General features: G+C 41.1%; 1 protein-coding gene across 1 annotated transcript in view; it reads left to right on the top strand.

The window, feature by feature from the left end:
• RFTN1 (raftlin, lipid raft linker 1) overlaps positions 1 to 23,637 on the top strand; it is a 488,302-nt gene that overhangs the window by 357,660 nt on the left and 107,005 nt on the right. The window contains exon 5 of the mRNA XM_082259172.1: positions 21,467 to 21,872. Coding sequence (XP_082115298.1) covers positions 21,467 to 21,872 — 406 coding nt within the window. The remainder of the gene's footprint in view (positions 1 to 21,466; positions 21,873 to 23,637) is intronic.

The raw sequence follows: 23,637 nt of genomic DNA, 5'->3' as shown, positions 1-23,637 counted from the left end.
GAGGAGGAGGAGGAGGAGGATGAAGAGGTAACATTTCAAAGGCTTTCAGGGCAGTCATTCGCAAGGGGCTCCGAGGGTGGGTTCCTGCACACACAAACGCCAGGGACACAATTGTCCAGCAGGGGCACAGTTCTGGAGGATGAGGAGGATGAGGAGGAGGAGGAGCTGGAGGAGGAGATGGAACCATGTTCACAGCAGGGTGGCACCCAGGCCAGCTCATGGCCATCACTGGTGCGTGGCTGGGGGGATACAGAGGACACGGACGATACACCTCCCACAGAGGACAGCCTTTCGTCGCCTCTGGGCAGCCTGGCACACATGAGCGATTACATGCTGCAGTGTCTCCACAACGACCGCCGAGTTGCCCACATTCTAACTTGTGCTGATTACTGGGTGGCCACGCTGCTGGATCCCCGTTACAAGGACAACGTACCGTCCTTAATTCACTCACTGGAGCGCGATCGCAAGATGCGCGAGTACAAGCGCACGCTGGTAGACGCGATGCTGCTGGCATTCCCATCTGACAGCGGGGCCACAGTGGAAGCACAAGGCAGAGGAGGAGGAGGTCGCCAACTCAACCAGGGCACCGCCAGCACCTCAGAAGGCAGGGTTAGCATGGCCGAAATGTGGAAAAGCTTTGTCAGCACGCCACAACAAACAGCAGCACCAGCAGCTCAGATGGAACGTCTTAGCAGGAGGCAGCATTTTACCAACATGGTGGAGCAGTATGTGTGCACACGCCTACATGTAGTGAATGAGGGGTCTGCCCCCTTCAACTTCTGGGTCTCCAAATTGGGCACATGGCCTGAGCTTGCCCTTTACGCCTTGGAGGTGCTGGCGTGCCCTGCAGCCAGTGTATTATCTGAACGGGTATTTAGCACGGCTGGGGGTGTTATAACAGACAAGCGCAGCCGCCTGTCAAGAGACAATGTGGACAAGCTCACGTTCATTAAAATGAACCAGGCATGGATCCCACGGGACTTTTCCGTACCTTGTGCAGAATAGCAATGGATACCGACCTTACCCAGCCATTGTTCCATTTTTGCTCTTTCTCACTCTTTTGGGGTGTACCCTCATTTAAAATTTGTGAAAAGAAGCAGTGTTGGCTACCTCGTCCTCCTCCTCAGGGCCAGATTAACGTAGGGGCTATTGGAGCTGCAGCTCCATGCAGGCCCCTACCTTTTATATAGGCCCCGGGTTGGCCATATTCACTGTGACCGCTCTTCTGTCACTTGTAAACACAGAAGTCTGGCTTCTATGCTCGCTTCCCCAGGCAGCACCCTCAGAACCTCCCCACACAGCGCGAAGGCCGGACAAGGAAGGACAGTTGCCGATGCATGGATGTGTTTATGGGCTTCAGAGACAGCATCCCATGTTGAATTAGGCATGCATGGCTGCACCCTTCCTCCTCTGGGTGCATGCCAAGGCACGGCCCTTAAGGCCCTTCAAAATCCTCAGCACCAAGACCATGATGCTCTTAATCCGGCCCTGGTCCTCCTCCACCGCCGCTTCCACCTACACCGCCCATAGGTGTGCGCAGCCTATTGCATTAGGGTGTGCACCCCAAAGTTGAAATACACATGCATGTGTTTGCCTACATGTACATGGCCCCGATACATTACTCTCCCTGCTGGCAAAGAGAAATAGAGCAGAGCAGGTGCGAGGGAGATCTTTCCCATCTCCTCACTGGCAAACAGAGCGATAATGCTATGTGCCCTAGGTGATTAGGGTGTGCCCAGGTACACCAGGCACACCCTGTGCGCACGCCTATGACACCGCCACATCCACCACCACCTCAACCTCCCTCCTACTCCATATGGGCCTCGTCCTTCAGAGATGAAGAACATTGTTTTATTTTTCTGTTTTTTTTTTTGTTTTAAGTTATTTCCCTATCCACATTTGTTTGCAGAGCACTTGCCATGCTCTTAACTACATTTTGCTGCCATTTGCAGCACTCTAGCCCTTTCCATTGGTGTTTTAGAGCCATTTTAGTGCCTTAAAGTTCGGGTCCCCATTGACTTCAATGGGGTTCGGTGTCCGGGAAAAGTTCGGTAAAAGTCCGGGACACGGACCCGGACTTTTTTTTAAAGTTCGGCCGAACCCGTCAAACACGGACATCTAGGTGTCCGCTCAACCCTACCCAGTATAAATACCTGAATTTGATTTATTACCTTTCATTCCCTGTACAGATCCTAGTAGGTTTCAGAATAGGAGAGGAAAAAACAGCACAATGTGGGAATCAATTCAAGTGCAAACAAAAAGCATTTTACTAGGAGAAGAAAACAGAGAGACGGAAAGATGATGTGCTGTTTTTCCTTCACTGTTTAGTCACAGGGTGGGGGCAGGTCCATTACATCCTGTCCTTAGAGGAAGTGGGTTGACTGAAGCTAGTCTATTGCTACCCAATAGACTAGTGGCAGAACAGCCATATTGTGGTGACAGCTCCAATCTAAAGGTGAGTAATGCAGCAAAAGCTGTTCTAATAAGCTATTTTTTTTTTTTTACTTCCTATTATCTTCTTCTTTTTTTTTAAACATTGGGGGGTATCTGCTCAGTGTTGAGGGAAGGCCAAGGGTTGAAGCATTGAGGTTTATGTGAATGCATAGTGTTTCTATTTTTTTTTTCTTAAAAACATGAAAATATATATGATTTAAGTATGTATTAATAATTAGAAAAAATCAATTGTTCCTGTGCATAGTATGTAATCATTTAGATGCATTAGTGGAACCACATCTGCTCATTATATAAGCAGGCCCTGCTTTGTAAGTGCTGCACAATGGTTGTGTTTCTTCTCATAATGCAAGTCAATAGGTTGATTTACGAAAGGCAAATGGGTTGTTAACTTTGCGAGGGAATTTTGCCTAACTCTGTCAATGTGGTGATAATTCACTTTGCAAAAAAATACCCAATCATGTGCAAAGAAAATAAAGAAACAACATTTCTACTTGCCTGTGGTTGGATGAAGGAAGTTAGCAGAGCTTCAACTTATTCACTAAGTTACAGTTCCCCTGCAAAGTGAAAATTCCCTTACAATGTATAAAAATACTATTTGCCTTTAGTAAATCAGCCTCAATGATTTAGCCGGCTAGTGCACGCCCTGTGCGGTTTATATCTTACCTCAAAACTTGTTAAGTGGTGAGGTTGACTTCTAATCAGATTTATTGTGTATATATACTCATTATGATGGTCAGAGTTTGGTCAGGTTTAAAACAAGATTTTGATCTTTTTGTAAGTTACTTGAATAATAATCAAATGCATTTTAAATTTAGCATACAGGTGTAAATATATGTGGTTGATTCTTTAGTCTTGAGGTGATGTTGTAATATGTAAAACTTTATATTACAAGCCAAATTCATGAAATACCATCGTGAATAGTCAATAATAACATCCAAGCACGCCATTTACACTTTTTCTGATATTCCTTATGTCAGTATTTTGAGATTCTGCTGCAGTTGTTTTCCTCTGACAGAATTTAAATGCCAAGCTAAGGTCTTGTATAGAGAGGAAGAGAGAAAGAGAAATGTTTATAGGAAATGCTTTTAGCAATCAACATACCATAGGGTAATAAATATGGATAGTAATGCTCTTTTGATTAAACAGAATGATAGAAGGGAGGATAAATCTTCTGCTCTTACTCTCCAATTTATTACAACATAGAACACTGATGGCAATGCCATTAGAAGATTCATTATTAAATACTAGCATTTGCTTTCTCTAGATACTAAATCAGCCTTTCTCAGCCTTTTAAATGCAGAGGAACCCATAAAATCACTTTCTAGTCTCAGGGACACCCCAACTAAAAATGACGATATGTACAACTCCTAATACATTAGTGTGATGGTCACTGAGAAAAATGATTTTTATACTTGTAGTCATAGGGAAGAATTCCCCCTTACAGATACCTAAAAGGATCATTTGTGTCAGAAGGAACTTATCTGAGAGGCAGAAATTTCTCATTGCTCAAGGAACCCTTAGAAACATCTGGAGGAACCCTAGGGTCCTACAGAACCCTGGTTGAAAAACTCTGTCCTAAATTGTCCCATCTATCCTCCTGCTGGTCCACACTATGACATATAGGTGATCTTGGAATTTAGATGACCTCCTAAATAAATCAAGATAATCGAAGGGTTCCACCTGCTGCTACAAAATAGAGGTTTTATTTTATGGGCATAGAGAAGGCACTTGCATCTAAGCAAGGTAGTAGCCTTTTCACCTATACATTTTACAGACCATCACTTGGAAATACAAGTATCATTGTAAAGCCATGCTGCATGGATAAAATATAATGATAATATACGTACAGTATAGGAAGATATACCCTCTTTTTTGGATTGATTCTGGTACATTTGTTAGAATGTTTTAAAATACTTTTATTTTTATACATTTGATGCCCTACTCTACCTATGTATAGATTTCAAACACATGCCTGTGTGGGTTAATTAGTATTTAAGTTTGGGGTTTTGGTCTAGGAACAATTATATAGCACTACAGGGTCACATGATTGAACATTTAAAGAGAACCATAACTAAGGTTCATAAAAATCCAAATGTTTTGGTCAAAATCAGTATAGCTGACTGTGTACTTATTATAGGCTGTATGAGTCTGCAGGGCCAAAGATACAAGTTTAGGCGTGGGTGGGTGTTGCTTTGGGTGTAGCAAAATCGCGTGGACAATGGGAGGGACCTCATACTTGAGCCAACTCACTGTATACAAAATAACATATGCTGCAGTTATTACTTTCCTCTTCCAAGTCAAAATCCCAGCCAGTACAGAGTTCCCCCCTTCCCATTAGTATGGAATCCCTCTCTCCACATGCCATTATTGCTCTCCCTTAAAGTATAGCTCTCCCCCTTCATAAAACCCACTTACCAGACCAGGCAGGTCAGAGGGAAGGGAAGTTCTGTATGGCTGGGTCCTGGGGCCGGAGCTAAGAGGAGCCTCCCTCACCCTGAACTGCCGCTGCCTTTATCTCAGGTCTGACAGGTGGCAGAAGTGGCAACTGAACTGCAGGTAAAATAAGCACTGCAGTGCCACCAAAAACCTTGAAATGTCCTGGCGGTTCCAGCCTCTGGACCCAGAGCACTCTTCCAAAGATGCATAGCACTTGCTTTTGGTGATTGTTAGTGCTAGCTCATGTGCTGCTGGAATTCTGGGGGATTTGGACCCCTGTATCCCCCCTTTACAATGGCTTTAGGATCTGAGAATATTTAAGGTCAAAGGTTAACTGAGATATGAGAGTTGCAGCTCTATCAATTGCCTTATCTGATGCTAATAATTATGTGTTATCAACAGCACTTTATCCTTTATAATACTCCAGTTAAGTGTCAGTAGGGCTGTTTTGTGTTTGGCCATGCTATATTAATTGGGAGATCACCTGATATGCTGAATAGTTGTCATGTCAAATGAACACAAAATTTGCCAAGGGGTATGATTATTTCTTCTCAAAGAATCAGATGTGAATAGCTAGTGTAATAATTTTACTGGAAGCCTGCGCTGAAATGCATATGACGGCTTTCACTGTTTACCTATTCTGAAAATACTAGTTACCTCGCTGTGTTGTTAAACCACATAACAAGAGGGTCCAGGCGCATGACTTTGGTTCAGGGTTATTTTGGTGCAGAAATATCATACATCAGCACATGGGATCCAGGAGAAGGAGAGGTAGGTGTCCAAACAAATAGTTCAATTTACCTAAGGGAGCTAATCACTTGTCTACCAGGGCAATTTTTTAGATTTTTTGCACAGATGTTAAAATATGCATTTTTTCCAGGAAATTTTGTTAAACTCCTAAAGAGTTACATGTTTTCTGAAAACAGAGGCCCTATAGAATGTACAATATTTGCACAACTGTTTATCATATGCATATTTTCATGAAAAAATATACTAAAAGGAATTTTAGTATAAACAAATACAAACCCAATTCCAAAAAAAGTCGGGATGTTGTGTAAAATCTACATTAAAAACAGAATGCAATGTTTTGCAAATCTTATATTTAATTCACAATAGAAAATGGAAAACATGTCAAATGTTTAAACTGGGAAAATGTAACATTTAGAGAAAAAAAAAAATGTAATCTTAAAATTGATGGCAGCAACACATCTCAAAAAAGCTTGGATAGGGCCATGTTTACCAAGGTGTGGAATCCACTCTTTTTTTTAACAACCCTCCGTGAATGTTTGGAAACTGAGGAGACCAGTTTGCTGGAGTTTTGGTAGAGCAATTTTGTCCAGTTCTTGCCTGATATAGGATTCTAACTGCTCAACGTCCTTCTTTATCATATTTTTTGTTCCAGATATTTTCAATTGGTGAAAGGTCTTGACTGCAGGCTGGCCAGTTAAGGCCCCAGACTTTTCTACTATGAAGTCATGGTGTTGGTATAGATGCAGTATACAGTTTATCATTGTCCTGCTGAAATATGCAAGGCCTTCCCTAAAAAATACGTCATCCAAATGGGAGGGTATCTTGCTGTAAAACTTGTGTATATCTTTCAGCATTGATGGTGCCTTTTCTGATGTGCAAGCTGCCCACTTCATACACACTAATGCTCCTCATACCATCAGATGCAGTCTTTTGAACTAAGTGCTGATAACAAACCAGAAGGTCCCTCTCTTCTTTAATCTAGAGGATGTTCTTCCAGCACTTTCTTGGTAGTACCACTTAATCTGCCAGCTTTTTGCAGCCCTGTCCCAACTTTTTTGATACTTGTTGCTGCCATCAATTACATTTTTTTTTTAAACGGTAAATTTTCTTGGTTTAAACGTTTGCTATGTTTTCGGTTTTCTATTGTGAATAAAATATGGGTTTATGAGATTTGTAAATCATTGCATTCTGTTTTTATGTAAAATTTACACAATTTGAGAGTAGAATTGGGGTTGTACAATTAAATACCCGGTTCTATAATACAATAGTAAAGAAGGTGTTTCTTTGAGTAAATAGATACCAAACATGTAAAGACTTAGGGGTTAAGCCTTAAAGTAAAACTCTGGGGAAAAAAACATGTTTTTTTGCCATGCAGTGGGGCTGTGCCCACACTGCATGGGTTAAATGCTTGTTTTACCTAGGTGCACACAAAAGGCTATAGTTACCCGATCTTTCGATCCTCTGGAAAACAGCACTCCCCCACATCCACTGTTCCTGCTGTCCCCACATTCAGAGCTGGTCTATGGGCATGATGACATAAGGAACAGTCCATGAACAAGACCGCTAGCGCGCATGTGTGTGTGTGGGGGGGGGGCAGAAGTGGCAGGGAGCAGTCTTGCGCTTGGAGGATGAGCGAATTAAGTAAGTATATGTCCGCTCTCTTCACCCCTAGAGAAAAACAAGAACTTGGGATTTTCTTTTACTTTCACCTTAAATGATAATGGTAATCAGGACAAACAGAGAGAGTGAATCTCCCTAACAGGGGCACAGGCAGCAGTAAAACTGATGGGTGCTCTAATCCCTCTCCAAAAAAGAAAATATTTGCCTATGGTTATACTTTAAAATTGCGTGTGTCCGTGAGATCTTTAAAAACTATGGTACTCAAAATTCTTCATAGATATTTTAAAAGTTTTTAGAGGTTATAATTTAAGATGGTCCTGTAACTATAACTCTCACTCTGATGTTCATGGCGATACACATGTGCGGAACAATTTATGTAAAATAAAATACATTTTTTTTGTTTGTTTTGTTACAATTTTTTTTTAATTATTTCATTTACCTTTATTGCTAACCCAATGGGGGCTAATAAGTTCTTAATCTGATAGCATGGGCAGTTTAGTGGTCTTCTTTATGGAGACATCCCCAGTTGTCTCCTCTCTCTCCTCCATTGCAGCTAATCAAGTGCAAATCATGCTCGATTAGCTACGGTGTCTGAGGAATGATAGCTTTGAACATGTAAGTGACACAATACATGTTGCTCTTGGGTCCATTAGTCCCCAAGCTCCTTGTGCTCTAAATTTTAGAGTAGTTTACCACAGTATCAGGCTTTCTGGAGGAACAACCACAGGCAGCCATGGAGGGTAGAGGGGGGGGGGTGATACATATGACTACCTGTAAGAGTGATCAGGCAACTCCAGAGCCACCTGAATCACTTTTAGAGAGAGTGAAAATTGGCTGTACCTTTATAAAAGTGCCTTGGTGGACTAGGGGATAATGTTAGGGTTACAAGGAAGAATAAGCTGGCCATAAACGGTTAGAAATGAATTAAGGGTAAATGTCAAGAGTACAGGGAGGGTTAGTATGAGGGTAAACGTTAGTGTTAAAAGGGTTACAGGGAGGGTTAGATTGAAGGTCACTATTAGGATAAATATAAAAAGTACAGGGAGAGTTAGAAGTAGGGTTATTATTGGAGATAGGGTGGGTAGGAAGGTCAGTGTGAGGAGGAACCTTAGTGTAGGTCTTCTGAGCTAGACAACAACAGTGCACTGAATGCTAATGCTTCATATACCCATGGCTCCCAATACTTTTGTGAGTCATTGATCCATAACAAGTATGCACTCAGACACTCCATAGGTGTCTGAGGTTAGAGACTTGGAAATGAATTAAGCTATAGATAGACAAACAATAGGCACTCTTAGAAGATGATCAGCAATGGTATCCTCCATCTTTCTTTTAAACGGGTTTCTCAAACTTCAGTTCTACCTACTGAAACCAGAAATGTTTAGGTGTGACAAAATGTAAAACTTGGAAGCTAGGAAACGTTAATCCTCGTTATGTTACAAATTGGTACTACTTATCAATATTGGAATTCAATTTGAACTTCTCAGATTTGTCCCAGCCATAGTGATTATGGTCTCTTTAAAAGTAATGTTCTCAAGAAATGCATTTCTCTGTGATACAGACTTTTAGACCCTAATAAGCCCTTGAATTGAAATGATCAGACTCATTGTCTCTGTTGCAGCTCTGTGAGTTTGAAATGCTATCAAGTGATTCTTTACTTCATCTGAATAATATTCAAGGAAAGAAAAATCTAGCCAGTAAAAGAAGGCTCTTTTATGTCTAGTAGCTGATTAACAACGTATTGCATAAAGCTTTCAGAAACACAAGAATGTCAGAATGTCTCCTTCAGAGGGCAAATGTCTCTTTTCCTAACATTTAGAGTGTTGCAACTATGGTTCTATGTCTTTTAGAGATATTTGTGTAGATAATAGGCTTTGAAGATACAAATTCTTTGGCAGGGTTGGTGTGTTCTTGTATGTAATGTGCATCATTTTATACACTATCAAAAGCAGGCTTCACATTACACTGTGCTCAGCAATTTTTTTTTTTTTTTTTTGTGAGCTATGTGGCTGTCATAAGTATATATTAGCAACAATTGCCAGATTCCTACATGTTGTTTTTGGCATTGGATGCCTACATTTTTCTCTTAGACTCCTCCTACGTGTGATAAGAAGGTTTTTGGTCTTGTGACCATTCACACACTAAAAAAATTGCAGACTGATGTATAAAATAGGCCAACTGTTCATGTTCAAGACAGACAGTTGGATTTGCAATAAAAACTATTTTTTTTTTTCATTGCTGTTTGCATCTCCATTGCCTGAGCAGATTCCCTTTATCTTCCTGTCCTGGTGATGTTCAGGATTTCAATGGGGCAGGAAATAAGTGGGAAATCTCCTACATAGAGAGGGTTGTAACCTTTCCCAGTGAAGTACAGGGTTTAGCAGCAGGTGGGCATTTGCCAGTACTTACGGTATATGTATACATTTTTAGGCTGGTGATCCTGAGTGAGGATCCCTCACCATTCAGACTTCAGAGTGGGGCCTATACTGGGCAATGTTTATATAACTGCTCCTCGTTTGGATCTGTGATCATCTTGTATAGGTATGTCTTTCCACACTAGTTTCCTTTGCGGTTTAAATGTTAAACAATTCTCCGTCTGGTGGGCTGTGATTGCATTCTTAGGGGTGCATTTGATAGCATGTTCACTGTTGCGCACTATGGTTACTACCGCTGGCTGCCAAGTCTTTACAGGACACAGCAGTAATAGAGCAGTCAGTTAGAGAAACTGAAAAGTATGCAGACTTATATTTACTACTTTGTATCACAGAAGAGGACCACATCTGAGCACCGGGAGCTCAGGAATAAATAAACATACTACAGGGGAGCCGTTCCTACTTTGTATCCGCAAAGAATGGACCTGCTCCAAACTGCTCGTTCAAATTTTTTATTTTAGGGACAGGTTTTTGCAGCTGTGCTGATGAAGTGCCCCAAGAGCCTGAAAACCCAATCAGTGCTTCCCAGACAGCTCTGTTCTATTAAAGCAGAACTACACCTGAGCACCACAAACCATAAATGCTATTTATTGAATTTTTAAATATTCAAAGCAAACTCTCTCATCCATCCATGTCTCCAAGCTGTATTTTGCTGAGAAATCACCTCCTAGCATTTCTGGCCGTGGCAATCTTGAGTAAGGGCAAGATTCCTGGAATCCATCTGTCCTTAGTTCAGGTGTGCAGGCAGGAGGGTGTGCTTAGCTGACAAAACCTCCCCTCCTGAAGACTCCTGGGATGTATGATATTGTTGCCTAGGCCTGGAAACCAACAAATAACTGGAGAAATGTAAAAAGAGAAGTGTAGGATTTAAAAACAAACTCCCCTATGTGGATGCAGCATCAGTCTGATGCTGCATGGGTCCCCCACCACCTTTTAGACCAAGAACTGAGCGATCAAAGACCGCTGATCACTCTGTTTCATAGTCTTTAGTGAACAGAGAGCCTGCTCTCTGCTTTGCCCCTCCGGTGCTCACTGGAACACTGGGCTGTGAAGGGAGTGGAAATGGCTGGCTCAGGCTCACAGTGGGATGCTGAGAGGCTGAGTCAACTGCCACTCAGGCATCTGGGTGGATCCCGAAATCAAAGTCGGGATCCCGAAATCAAAGTCGGGATCCCGAAATCAAAGTCGGGATCCCGAAATCAAAGTCGAGATCCCTCCAGAGTCTGGACCAGTGATGTTACCTGACAACAGACTTTAGCCCACTGCTGGTTGAATACAGGTCACGGGAGTTGAGAACTAAGTTTACTTTGACCCTACTTCTCCTTTAACCTCCCTGGCGGTATGATTCCTTTGGATTTTAGGTTCTGAAAGCGGTACCATTATTTTAGGTGCTGAAAGCATGTAATTCTTGTGAATGAGCAGCCCAAACCAACTGTATACATTTATTATACATATTATATATATATATATATATATATATATATATATATATGTATGTATACATATATTATGTATATATATATATATATATATATATATATATATATATATAATGTATACAGTTGGTTTGGGCTGCTCATTCACAAGAATTACGTGTATATATATATATATATATATACGTGTATATATATATATATATATATATATATATATACATATATATATATATATATATATATATATATATATATACATATATATGTATATATATATATATATATATATAAAATATGTGTGTGTGTGTATATATATATATATATATATATATATATATATATATATATGTATATGTATATGTGTATATATATATGTATATATATATATATACATATATTTACATAAAAAGTACAGTAAAACTGCAGGAAAGGGCACTGGGGGGTAATGTAATGTGATTTTATTTTATTTTGAACGATATCAGTGTGTTTGGTGCATTTTACATTCGAATTTGCCGCCGGTTCCACCCCCCGGCGGACATCACGTCGCCGGAGACGGAAGCCGGGGCTCGCAGACGATCGGGAGAGAGCTCCGCCGCCGCACACCGCTCGCAGTCTTCGCTGGATCCCGGGGAAAAGGTAAGTAAAACCTCCTCCAGCATCCAGCGATCTTCTTAGCGCTACCCCGAGTGTGACTCGGGGTTACCGCTTTTGGCACTAAAATCTTACCCCGAGTCACACTCGGGAATACCGCTAGGAAGGTTAAAACAAGTGAATATGATATGCTTTCCTATCTATTTACCAATGCTAGCAACATAAGGATTAAAACATATTCATTAAAAAAGGATTAAAATAGTCAATGTTGATTGACAGAGTAAAGTTAGGACCAGTAATAAAGTCTAAGATAAAATATAACTGAAATTCTACAGTTGGGATTCTAGCGTTAGTAGTTTCCCTTTACAGGTCCCTGAAATTAATTACCTACATTTCCAGTCTATTTTTACACCTGATTTGCATTGAATGTCAGTAGATGTTTTTCCATAATAAATTAAAAACCCATGGTTATCATCCACACATCTGTTTTCAGTTTGGTCTTTTCTAGGGAATCCTTCTGACATTTCTTACGCTGTATAAAGTGCACATGTCTGAGATTGAGGTGAGAAGGTGGTTGTAAGTAATTATTGTGACATTTTAGGATTAGCTACAGTGAAGAGTGTCTGTATAGAGTAATAGTTTAAAAATATAATAACTTGGCATTTAATGTGTGAGTTGTCCCACTTTTTCTCTGTGGTGCTAACCACCTGAACACCAAGGGAAAACTGTGCTATTGAAGTTGAATGCTAGTTAGTATTCAGAAGACTGGGGTACTCTGAACAAACTGTTGTAGATTTACCAATTTAGTAATAGTAAAGAAAACAGCAGACCCTAGATTTCACATTTTTACATAAAACCCAGATAGCAAGCAATTGTGCTGCAAATTTAAAAATAACTTGCTAAGCTATTGTTATTCTTGCTAGGCTTCACAAGTTTGTTGCACAATGGCACCAAGTCTGCATTGCATGACTCCAGATCAATTTTCTTTGCAAACATTCTGCAAGTCTGCTGCAAGTTCTGGTTCAGTTATGTTGTGCAATAATCATCCCACCACAGGGGTCACTGTGACTGAATTTCCATGCTGTAGACTTGCAGAGCTCTTGCTGTAGACTCACCATTGCAACTTTGCTCTTGCCATGCAAACTTGCCATGCAAATGTGCTACAAATTGGAAAAGTGTCAGCTAGAACTTGTGTTTCAAGTGCTGTGCAAGTATACTACTTGCCAGTGAAAATGTGCAGCAAGTTAACAGACTTACAATTCAACACTGCCACAAATTTGTGGCAAGTTACCCTTACTATCTGGGAATAGGTTCTACCTTTAAACTATTTTTTTTTGAAAGGTGTTTATTTATACATTTTCAAGAACAATACATAACAAAGGAACAAGCAATGTCAGTAAGACCCCGTTCAGACAGGGGCGACACGACTTGGTGGGACGACTTGCACGGACTTCATATCATTGAAGTCAATGCAGGTCGCTCCAGGTCGCCCCAAAGTAGTACAGGACCCCTTTTTCTAAGTCGGAGCGACTTGTGTCGCTCCTATTAGAACGGGTCCTGTGCTAATCAATGGCGAGCGACCCACCGCGACTTGTCAGGCGACCAAGTCGTCTGACAAGTCGCGCTAGTGTGAATGGGGGCTAAAACAGAGCAGGGAATAAACAACGAACCAATGGAAAGCATTGCAACATGGACAACTCAAAAACAGGCCAACGGGGCCTAGGGAGGAAGAGAAGGACGGGGGGGGGGGACCTCAAGACAGGATTGCTTGGAAGCCGAACGGCAACATAGGGACACACCTAGCAGGACACCTTAAGTGGCCCCCACCCTAAGGTGGACAGGGGGGACAACCAGACAAGACGACCAACACAAACAAGGACACTCACATACTCACAAACCAACTCACACATCCACACACACACACACACCTTCCCCTACCCTCAATCATCCATTCCCTCAAGGGGGAGCAGGTATTATACTACATGCTAGTCCGATAATCCTCAATTCACATGGGACCTCCATGGTCTCATTCAGCAGCCAAGCTTGAAGGCAGAGGGGTATCCGCCCAGAACGAATCCTCTACATCAAGCAAAGGTTGCCAAACTTCAGAAAACTTGCCAGGACACCCTCTACTCTTATAGGTCATTTTATAGAGTGGTACATCTCCACCCACTATAACATAGAACTGCTGTACGGTAGGCGGTTCAACATTTTTCCAATGTAACAAGATAAGTTTCCTAGCATAGAACAGTAGTATGGGGATCAGGGTCCGGCCTGTAAACTATTTACTAATGGATTTGAAGTGGTGGTAAATGAAGCAGTGTACTTACTTTTTCGATATGATATGACAAATCTGCATTTTTATTAATTTAGATCATAAAAACGAATACACCATGTCAATTATTTGTGTCTCATATTATCTATACTTGTAGGCACTATTTGAATAAAGAGCCAATGCCTGTTCAAATATGTTAAAAATATCATCAGTTTCCATGGGGTGTACTTCATTTTTCAAATGACCGTACAGTATATAATAAAGGTATTAAGGCACATCCAAGCTTCAGTGAGTTGATTTTTAGCTCAGCAGTGTGTGTTCTTTTTATTTTATGTTACTGAAGTTGCTTCTATCATACAGCTTGGTATTTTCACAATGTATTTGTTTGTAAAACTCATGCTGTGTGCTTATTTTTGTTAGCATTCTTTTTATATTTAGGGCCGGTTTTTGAAAGCTTTATGCAATACGTTGTTAATTTTTATATTTAGGGCCGGTTCACACCTGAATCTGTGCGATTCCTGTGCGACTCAGTATGGTTAAATTTTCAGCCTCTTCATTTGAAAGGGGTGAAATTGCAGTGGATTGCACAAAAAGTAGTACATGTAATACTTTTGGAAAACACGCTGTACATGATCACATAGTACTGCAGTACTGTGCAATCCGGCGCATGCAAACACACTGCATTTGCGATCTGCATTTGGGGTGTTGTTAGGAATATGTTGACGCTCACAGCAGATCAAACCCAGTGTGTTTTGAACACAGTGTGGGAAATGCGCACAGAACACGGGCTTTCCTCACCGCATTTTGGTGCAAACAAGCCTGATCTGATTTTGCTCCTCTACAGCTTAGCTTGCAGGAGCCTCTCTGGAAATCAGATTTAGGCCTGCTTAATGGTGTGAATAATGTTCAGTAACCTATAACAGCCACTGAGAAATTAACTTTCATCAGCTAATAAGGAATGATCACTTCCAATCAGTGTGTTATGTGTTGTAGCATATCAGCAATTTTTGCATCAGGTTAGTCAGTGATGACTGTTGCATTGTCATCAGCAGTGATGTTAAAGTGTATCTAAACCCAAGAACAAAATGTAATTAATTTCAGCTTAGCAGTCCTTAGATTTGTCAGGCTATTTTTCTTAATTTCCACCTGATGATCCTGTCAGTAAGACATTTCCTGTTCTAGGATCACAACGCTCATGCATCATACCCGGGTAGCCCCCCTAGAACAGTCTTTTTTCAACCAAGGTGCCCAGGCACTCTGGGGTATCTTCACGTTTCTTCAGGGGTGCCTTGGCAAAATGCCTACAATTCCTCAAAAATTATATACAAGCCAGTGCATGGATCAAACCTGAATTTTAGTTACATAAAACCACCTGTTTTCCATGTGCACCATTACAACATTCTATCTCCTGGCATCCTAACAACTAATAACGTTATTGGTTGATAAGGAGAACGTTGGGCACCTACACTGCACTGACATCCCCTGCCCCTCTCTATCAGGGCTGGGGGTCACATTAGCTGAATGAGGGAGGGAAACTGAGGGAGAAGAAAAACATTGGAACACTAGTCAGTACCAGTGTGCAAAGATGTATTTTCTTTGTAAGAATAAATCAGCTCTAATATTGGGTGTCCTACACGTGTAAATGTTGCTACATTATGTAAAACTATTAGTTTATTTTTTTACATTTTAGTATGGGGTGCCCCAAGATTTTGCATAATTTTAAAGGGTGCCTTGATTGAAAAAAGGTTGAGAAATCTTCCCTAGAAAATGACTACAGAATACTACCCTCCCCCCAATCCAGAACCTCATCTCCAAAATGTAGGGGGGAGAGGTTGTAGTCCAACTGGCCAACCTCTTTTTTGCACTATTCAAGCAAATATACCCAAAAACATTTAACAGCCCAAACAGCAACAAAGAAAAGAAGTTTATTGTTAGTGATTATTACATACTATTTAAATCATTTCAGTATGTAGTTTGAGTGGATTGTTGGATCAAAGCTAGAGGAAATTAATTTATCATCACACAGAGAAAATTATTTATAACCAAAACATCTTTTTATATCCCTTAGGCTTGGTTGACATCTGTGTGTGCACAAGTGCATTCAATAGGCTGCCCTAACCACAAGAAACAAGGGGAAAGAATTCCTCGACCCTTTTGAAAAATCGTATTGCACCAAACTGCACTATGTTGCGATTGGCGATGTGTAGGGGTGCCATATAGAATTTATGGACACACATCTGTTAAAGTGATACTAAACACACACTGTTTCATTTACATTGCCCCTTCTACTTCTGTATGTGGATGATGGCACTGTAATTATTTAGAAAAAAAAACAAAAAAAACAGTACCTTTTTCCTAATTAACATACAGCTGTCACATGACCCAGCTCTTTTTTCAGCCTGTCTGGTGGAAAACATAAACAGGAGGGGCTTCTAGTCCTCTGCTGCTGGTCACATGTTCAAAATTAAAAAAAAAAAAATATTTGAAATTAAATATTTATTATTTTTTAGAAAAAAATGGTGTGGGCAGATTTCTACCAGTCACAGGCTGTGTCACGACCCTCCAGCCAGTCTTAGAATAAGAGGCAGGTGAAGCCTCCATTAATCTATATGTAATATCCCGCCCTAATTGTGTTTAGCTAGTTAGTGGGCATGGAGGAGGAGGGAGGGAGTGGGCTGTCATTTACTATTGTGTATATACCCACATGTGTAACTCTATAGTCACATAGGGTTGTTCAGATGTGATAGGGAGGAAATGATCAGCATAGAAACTCACTGAAAACTGAGCATGTGCGGAGTTGCCAACACAGCTGCAAACTCCCTAACTAAATTGGGGACATGAACAGAAGGTGGAGATAGAGAAGAGCAGGATCAACCGGGTTTTTTGCAGAATACAGAAACAAATCTCTTATTGACTGATTGATTATGAACAGCATGTAAGACACCATTTATTGATAGGTTTTTTTCATAATGTGGGTTTAGTGACACTTTAACCACTTACCGACCGCCGCACGACTATTTACTGCGGCGGTCAGCCACTCCTGGGCAAACCGACGTAGGGCTACGTCGCTCGCCCAAGAGCCTGTAGGGGGCGAGCCCCCGCTCGTTCGCAGTGATCCCCGCGCAAGTGAACGGCGGCTCCGATGTCTGCCGGTCACTCGCGATCTCCCGCAGGAGAGGGAGAAAGGCAGACGGCTGATGTAAACACAGCCGTCTGTCATTCTTCCTGATCTAACTGCAGAGATCATACGATCCTGCTATGTAGGATCGTATGTCTCTGTGGTTACATCACAAGCCACGCCCTCCACAGTTAGGATCACGCCCCTAGGGATACATTTAACCCACTGATCACCAATAAAGTTAACCCCTTCCCTGCCAGTGTCATTTTTACTGTAACAGTGCATATTTATAGCACTGATTACTGCAGTAATGTCACTGGTACACCCAAAAATGTCAGAAATGTCAGTCAGGGGTCCGATCTGTGCGCAGCAATGTCGCAGTCCCACAAAAAAAAAACGCAGAGTGCCGCCATTACTAGTTAAAAAAAAAACAATAAAAATGACATAAATATTTCCCGTAATTAGTAAACGCAATAACTTTTTCGCAAACCAATCCAAAAACGCTTATTGCGATTTTTTTTTACCAAAATTGTCGCTCTTTTTTTATTTATAGCACAAAAAATAGGGAAACCGCTCTGATTACACTGTCTCCAGTCCAGGTTCCCCTTCATTCACAGCTCTGCCCCCCCTCCGTGTTTACTATGCTTCAGTTTGTGAATGAACAGGGAGCCTCTGTATAGAGCGCATCCTTTTCATTAATTCTGTAGCAGCTGAGGCTGCAGAGAAAGGATTGGGGATATGTGTCCTCAATCACTTTCTCTGTCTCAAAAGCTGCTGCAGGGGGAGCCACAGGGGGATTGGCTTTCAGGAATGGGGCCCCCCTCCCCTGCTCTGATCACCCTCTCTCCAGTCCAGAATCCCCTTTGTATACAGATTTGATCCCCCCTCCATGTTTACTATGCTTCAGTTTGTGAATGAACAGGGTGTATAGAATGCATCTTGTTCATTCATTCATTCATTCTGTAGCAGCTGAGGCTGCAAAGAAATGATTGGGGATTTGTGTCCTTGATCACTTTCTCTGCCTGAAAAAAGAGAAATAAAGGATCTGTTTGGACCTGTGATATTTAGCCCCCCATCCCAGGCTCCTAATAATGTAAAACCACGTGAATGAATTGTTTGTTTATGCAGCTGGATCCATGTTTGGGGTTACACACCTGCACCTACATATCCACCCAGGCTGGGAGGGGGAGAGAGCCCTGTCAGGTAGGCGGTACCATGATTTCTAACAGCAGCCCTGCCCAAAGGGAAGGCCTCAGAAGTAGGTAGCAAAGGTTATTTCCTACACCCAGAAACATCTCAGAGGACATAGCTCTACGCCCAACCCTCCAGTACATAGCTCTCCCCCCAACCCCACCACCAGTACAAAGCTCTCCCTCCACCCCCAAGTCCAACTCCACCTTCCTTCCTAGTAAAAAGTGAAAGAGCTGCTGAAAACTACATGAGAGTGATAAGGAGAAATCTTCAGTGCCAGCTGGGGCAAGAACTGCAGGAGGAGTCTCAAGACTGGTGTAGTTGATCACCTCCTCTGTGTCATAATGGCAAGGAGGGTTCTGTGTGAACCGCTCTAAGAAGAACTGCCACTGGTAAACCAGTTTCTGTGTTTGCCAGTGAGAAGGCAGTGAGCACAGTGCCAGTGTCAGAGCTGGTGGTACAGAAAATAAATTCCTAATTATATACCTCCTTCTGTGAGTGAAACCATGTGTTCTACCAATAGAATGAAGTAGCAGCCACCTAACTAGCCCGATAGTTGATCTATAGTCCCAGGTTGAATGGTAGAGGGAGCACAGGATGGGAGTGTGTGTTTAGGTAAGTAAAAACTGAACACCATCATGGGGGGGGGGGTAATATTGAGGGTTACTGTACTTTTCTAACTTCAGTTTGCCTTATCATACAAGCCTGTTACTTACTTACTAGTTGTATTTGAATTATAATAGAACGAACTAATTTCCCTATGTGTCCTAGAATATGGCCTTGTCTTCTTTCTGCAGTAAAATAGTGTACATTGAGCAACAGTGACTTGCAAAGTGCAGTATCTTTTAAATTGAGCTTTTATATTCTTTGTACAAAGACAATTTGCCTTTTAACATTTATTGTTATTTTTTTGGCTGCAACAAAGTCCCAAGAGAGATATTTTTTTCTTTTGTTTAATTTTGAAGGGATAGAGCAGCCTTGAACCTATGAGCAACTCACCTTAGTCTTCAAAGTGCAGTTATCTAAGGCAATCAATCGTATTTTAGTTTTGGATGGTTTCTATGTGTTACTACACAATGCTCTTTATCCTATTACCTAATCTGACTTAAAAAGGTGGGATAAGATGCACTAACCACAGTGCACTGACACCGACATAGCTGTGCACAGCCTATATACCACAGAGCCCAAACATGCATGCGTGTGTTTATATTGTCAGTAGGGCAGTGGACAGTGTCAGTCAGTAGAGCAATGGGCTTTGTCAGCAGGGCAGAGGACGGTGTCAGTAGTTTTCATTTTTATTTATTTATTTTTACTTTTTTTCTGATATCTCACTTTTGAAAATTTTGAGACAAAGAAATGGACTGAGGACAGAGATTCCTCAGTCTCTTTCTCTGCCGCCTCAGCTGCACTGGACAGTGAATTAATCAGAAGTGCTCTGTGCTGAGCAGCTTCCTGTTCTTCAAAAACTGAAGCAAAGTAAACACAGCAGGCGGCAGGAGAGGGGAGGATGGAAGCCGACAGTGCTGTGGTGGGGTGGTACAGAGGAGGCGGGGCAGTATGGGGAAATGGTGCCGCACGCAGTGATTAAGGTGTGCCTAGGCACCACTAACACAGCCTGTGTGCATGCCTATGGACACATATAATTCGCAAGTAAGTATCTGCAGATTAAAGTAAATGAATTAATTCCAATGACACCAATGCTGAGACTTATTTCACTCCCACAATACAGACCATGCACTGTGAAGTACCACCTACTTTATTGGCCATGCCTCCAGGTGTTCAGCTGATGGCACGTGTTACAATCTTCTTCTTGAAATCTTCAGGGTATTCCTCCTAACAATTTTTAAATTTCATAACTATGCAAGAAGAAGCTTTTCTGAACCCCTGCACAGTGCTCATGTTAAAAATGGGGGGGGGGGGGGGGGTTGAGTGTGGTTCAAGAGTGGCCTTGGTCAGCAAGGTCTCCCCAGGTTTTATTTTGAAAATATGGTAACCTTATGTCAGTATAGAGTGCATATAGTTGTTTGAATTTTATTATTATAAAAATCATATTATTACTATTACCTAGAGAGTATGTATGGGAGCTTTCAATTTTGACCAATGAAAAGGAAGAAGACATTTTTAAAGCCATCTTCGTCCTCTTCCCAGCATCCTCTTGTTGGGACTCTGATTAAAAAATGAATTTAGTTATATGGGCATTATGTTCTGTAGCCTGCCATTTCTGGTATTTCCTGACATTACTAGCTTGCTTTTACTTCAGGGTTTACTGAGTCACTGGCTGGGCCAGTTCACACCAACAGCTTAAAGTAATTCTATTCAAACTACTATAGGTAACTTCTAAGCCCTAACATTTTTTTACATCAAGCTTTCTTTGTGTACAAGACAACATCTGCATTAGATGTGTTTAGTCCATAACTAGGGGTTCTCAGAATAATAGCAAAGGGTAGTGCAATTGATGAAAATTCTGAAGCAAAACTTGGATATAAAAGTGAAATACTGAGTAGGTGGACCCTGTATGCATCTCAAGATATAATTTTCAATTTTTACTGCAATATAACCTTAAAGCAGAACTATACTCACCCTCACTCCATTTATACAGTGTCCAGTAGCTCCCTGCTGGCCACTAAAAACTTTGGCCAGTCTTCTTCTGGGTTCTGAGCTTCAGGCGTTTTGATTGATCAGGCAAAGATGATATCGCTCCCACATATGTGGGAAAATTCGTTCATCTCGGCAGATGCCGAAATTATACGAGCTGTGTGTGAACAACTCAGCATACAGTGCGAGCGGCAGGTACAATCACAATTTTATGTCTCTTCTGTATTAAAAAGCATGTCTGTCCACAATATTACATTTTAAAGGAAAAAAAAAATCTATGCTACACACATAAAGCAGCACTCCAAGAGCTTCTAAACTTCATTCTAATCAAATACTCATACTTAAGGTAGAACTAAAAGCAGTTCTAAAAAAATTAAATGTGCCCCTCCCTCAGCTGATAAAGATTATAATGCTAATTTTTCTAGGGGATAGGATACAACATTAGTATTACTAGAGAAGTAGACTATTAGAGTATTATATATTGTGGTACCATTTTTTTCATATATTTCACTTATTTTTATGATACTATTGAAGTGTTCTGTATTAAATCTATGGCTTTGTTTTCCAGATCGAGGATGCAGCCAGTCAGGGATCAAAGTTTGCAGGGATAGTACAAGGACACTATTTTGCAAAAGACCTACCCTACAGCCCATCTGATAGCTTGAGTCAAACAAGTGCTCCCGAATTCTTAGCCATCAATAAAGCAGGCAGCGATACAGAAGATAATACTTCAGCTGATAAGAAGTCCGATTGCACTAATGGAAGCACTTCACCAGCAAAGAAAACGGAAAATGATGAACAGCCCAAAGCAGTCGATGGGCTGGATGTTATTGAGCAGCACAAAGTGGAGTCTACAGCTCTAAATAAAGGAGATCAATTGGAGGAGCTCAATTTCAAGGTTTCAAATGAGGATGTATTCGTTCATGACAAGATAACAACTGAGACTACGCCATCTGATAATTGCAGCATTAGAAGTAAGTACAGAAGTCATTAGAAAATAGATAGAAGCTTTCAGTTTGTTTTAGAAGTATTTTGGGAGTAGGAAGGCTACACTGTTCAATTTAGTTAAGGCTACCATAACCTCACCTGGAAAGTTCTCGCAGGACTCAATTAAATTTGATTTTGCTACTAAGTAGGTAGACTGATCTTTCATAAATTTGGCTACATTTCTATATGAACAGGTCCATCAGGTGTTCCTGAGTTTTAGTTCTGGATTATATGGAAGGCTTTTGAATTGATCCTAGATTGTAAGCTCTAACGAGCAGGGCCCTCTGATTCCTCCTGTATTGAATTGTATTGTAACTGTACTGTTTGCCCTCATGTTGTAAAGCGCTATGCAAATTGTTGGTGCTTTATAAATCCTGTATAATAATAATAATAAAAATAATAATTCATCATCTGTAAAAGGAACAAGAGTCTTTTTATAGACTCCTACAGACTTTTACAACTCCACCCTACCCGCCTAGCCATATTAGTGCCATATAATTACCCCTACATATTGAATTGGTCAAATCTGACCTTGTACACAGGATCCTGTAGGAAAGGGTTTTCCATCATACCAGTTTGATTACTCAATGAATACTAACAGGTAAGAAAGTAATTTCATATGTATACACTTTGGCCATAGCTGGTGGGTTTAGTACCAATCTATCCAATCTGCCACATTATTTTTTTGGTATGGTTCCTGCATGTGGTGTCATTCAAAGCAGACAAAAATGGAGGCGCAAACGCCTAGGGCATTACTTTTCGACACCTTAAAAAAGTTTATTAAAAAGCCAAAAACATACTCACAAACATGAAGAATAAAATCGCGTATCTATATCAATCACTATGTGGAGGAGGACACGTACCTGTACTTGGACCGCTAACGCATTTCCGGAGACATGTTCCCTTCCTCAGAGCTAGTCCATTGTCCTTAGGGCTCTACATTTATACTGACTGGTGTAGGTCCCTCCCTCTCCACCATGTGCACAGGGCAGAGCTAAGTGGTGGTTAAGTGAACAGCGTCTTGTCTGTGTAGATCGCAGTCCAAAATCTTGGACAGTTGAAAATCTTTTCAGTCGTTCCATATATTGCATTATATTAAGTGATGTTTGGTGCCATAATGAGACCTATGACTTCCAAAACACTACTCACTGACAATAGGAGGCATAGGGACCCAGGGCCGTCACACTGTATGCTCTATTGCAATGTGTACCCTTTATATTATCCAGCTTTCTGGCGATCCCCTCTCAGATCTGAGACCAAGGTAAGCACTCACCCCATGTGGTGTCATTAACCTGGCAGACACATGTTATTGAGGGACATTAATGTAAACCAAAAATGTAAGCTATAATCCTCATTTGCAGGATGACTAATGTATGTAGGTGAGTATAAAGGTGTGTGGATGATCTTCATAGGAATTAATTTGCAAATCATTGATGAAATCAATATGATGAATGGCAAAACACATTTAGGACAGGTGTCTGCAACATTTGCCATATTATAAATACAGCAACATTGTATGCAGGGAAGTTTTTTCCTATTTTCCATGGCTTCGTTCTCTGTTTGCTTATTCTGCTTTACTACCCTCTAACTCTGTGCCTCGCCGTATAGGGCTGCTCCTTATCTGTGTGCCTCTTAACCCTCATTCCTTCAGCCACTTTATTTCTTACATTTGCCCATTTTCTTCCATGGGTGCCATTATTTCAGCTCATAGTTGTTCTTTTACCCTCAGGTTTTATCAGCTATCCTCTTGGC

Source organism: Pelophylax lessonae, assembly GCF_965119305.1.
Source record: "Pelophylax lessonae genome assembly, chromosome: 5".
NCBI classification, from domain to species: Eukaryota; Metazoa; Chordata; class Amphibia; order Anura; family Ranidae; genus Pelophylax; species Pelophylax lessonae.
Note: the sequence above shows the minus strand (reverse complement) of the source record. Positions and strands in the feature narration are given on the sequence as shown.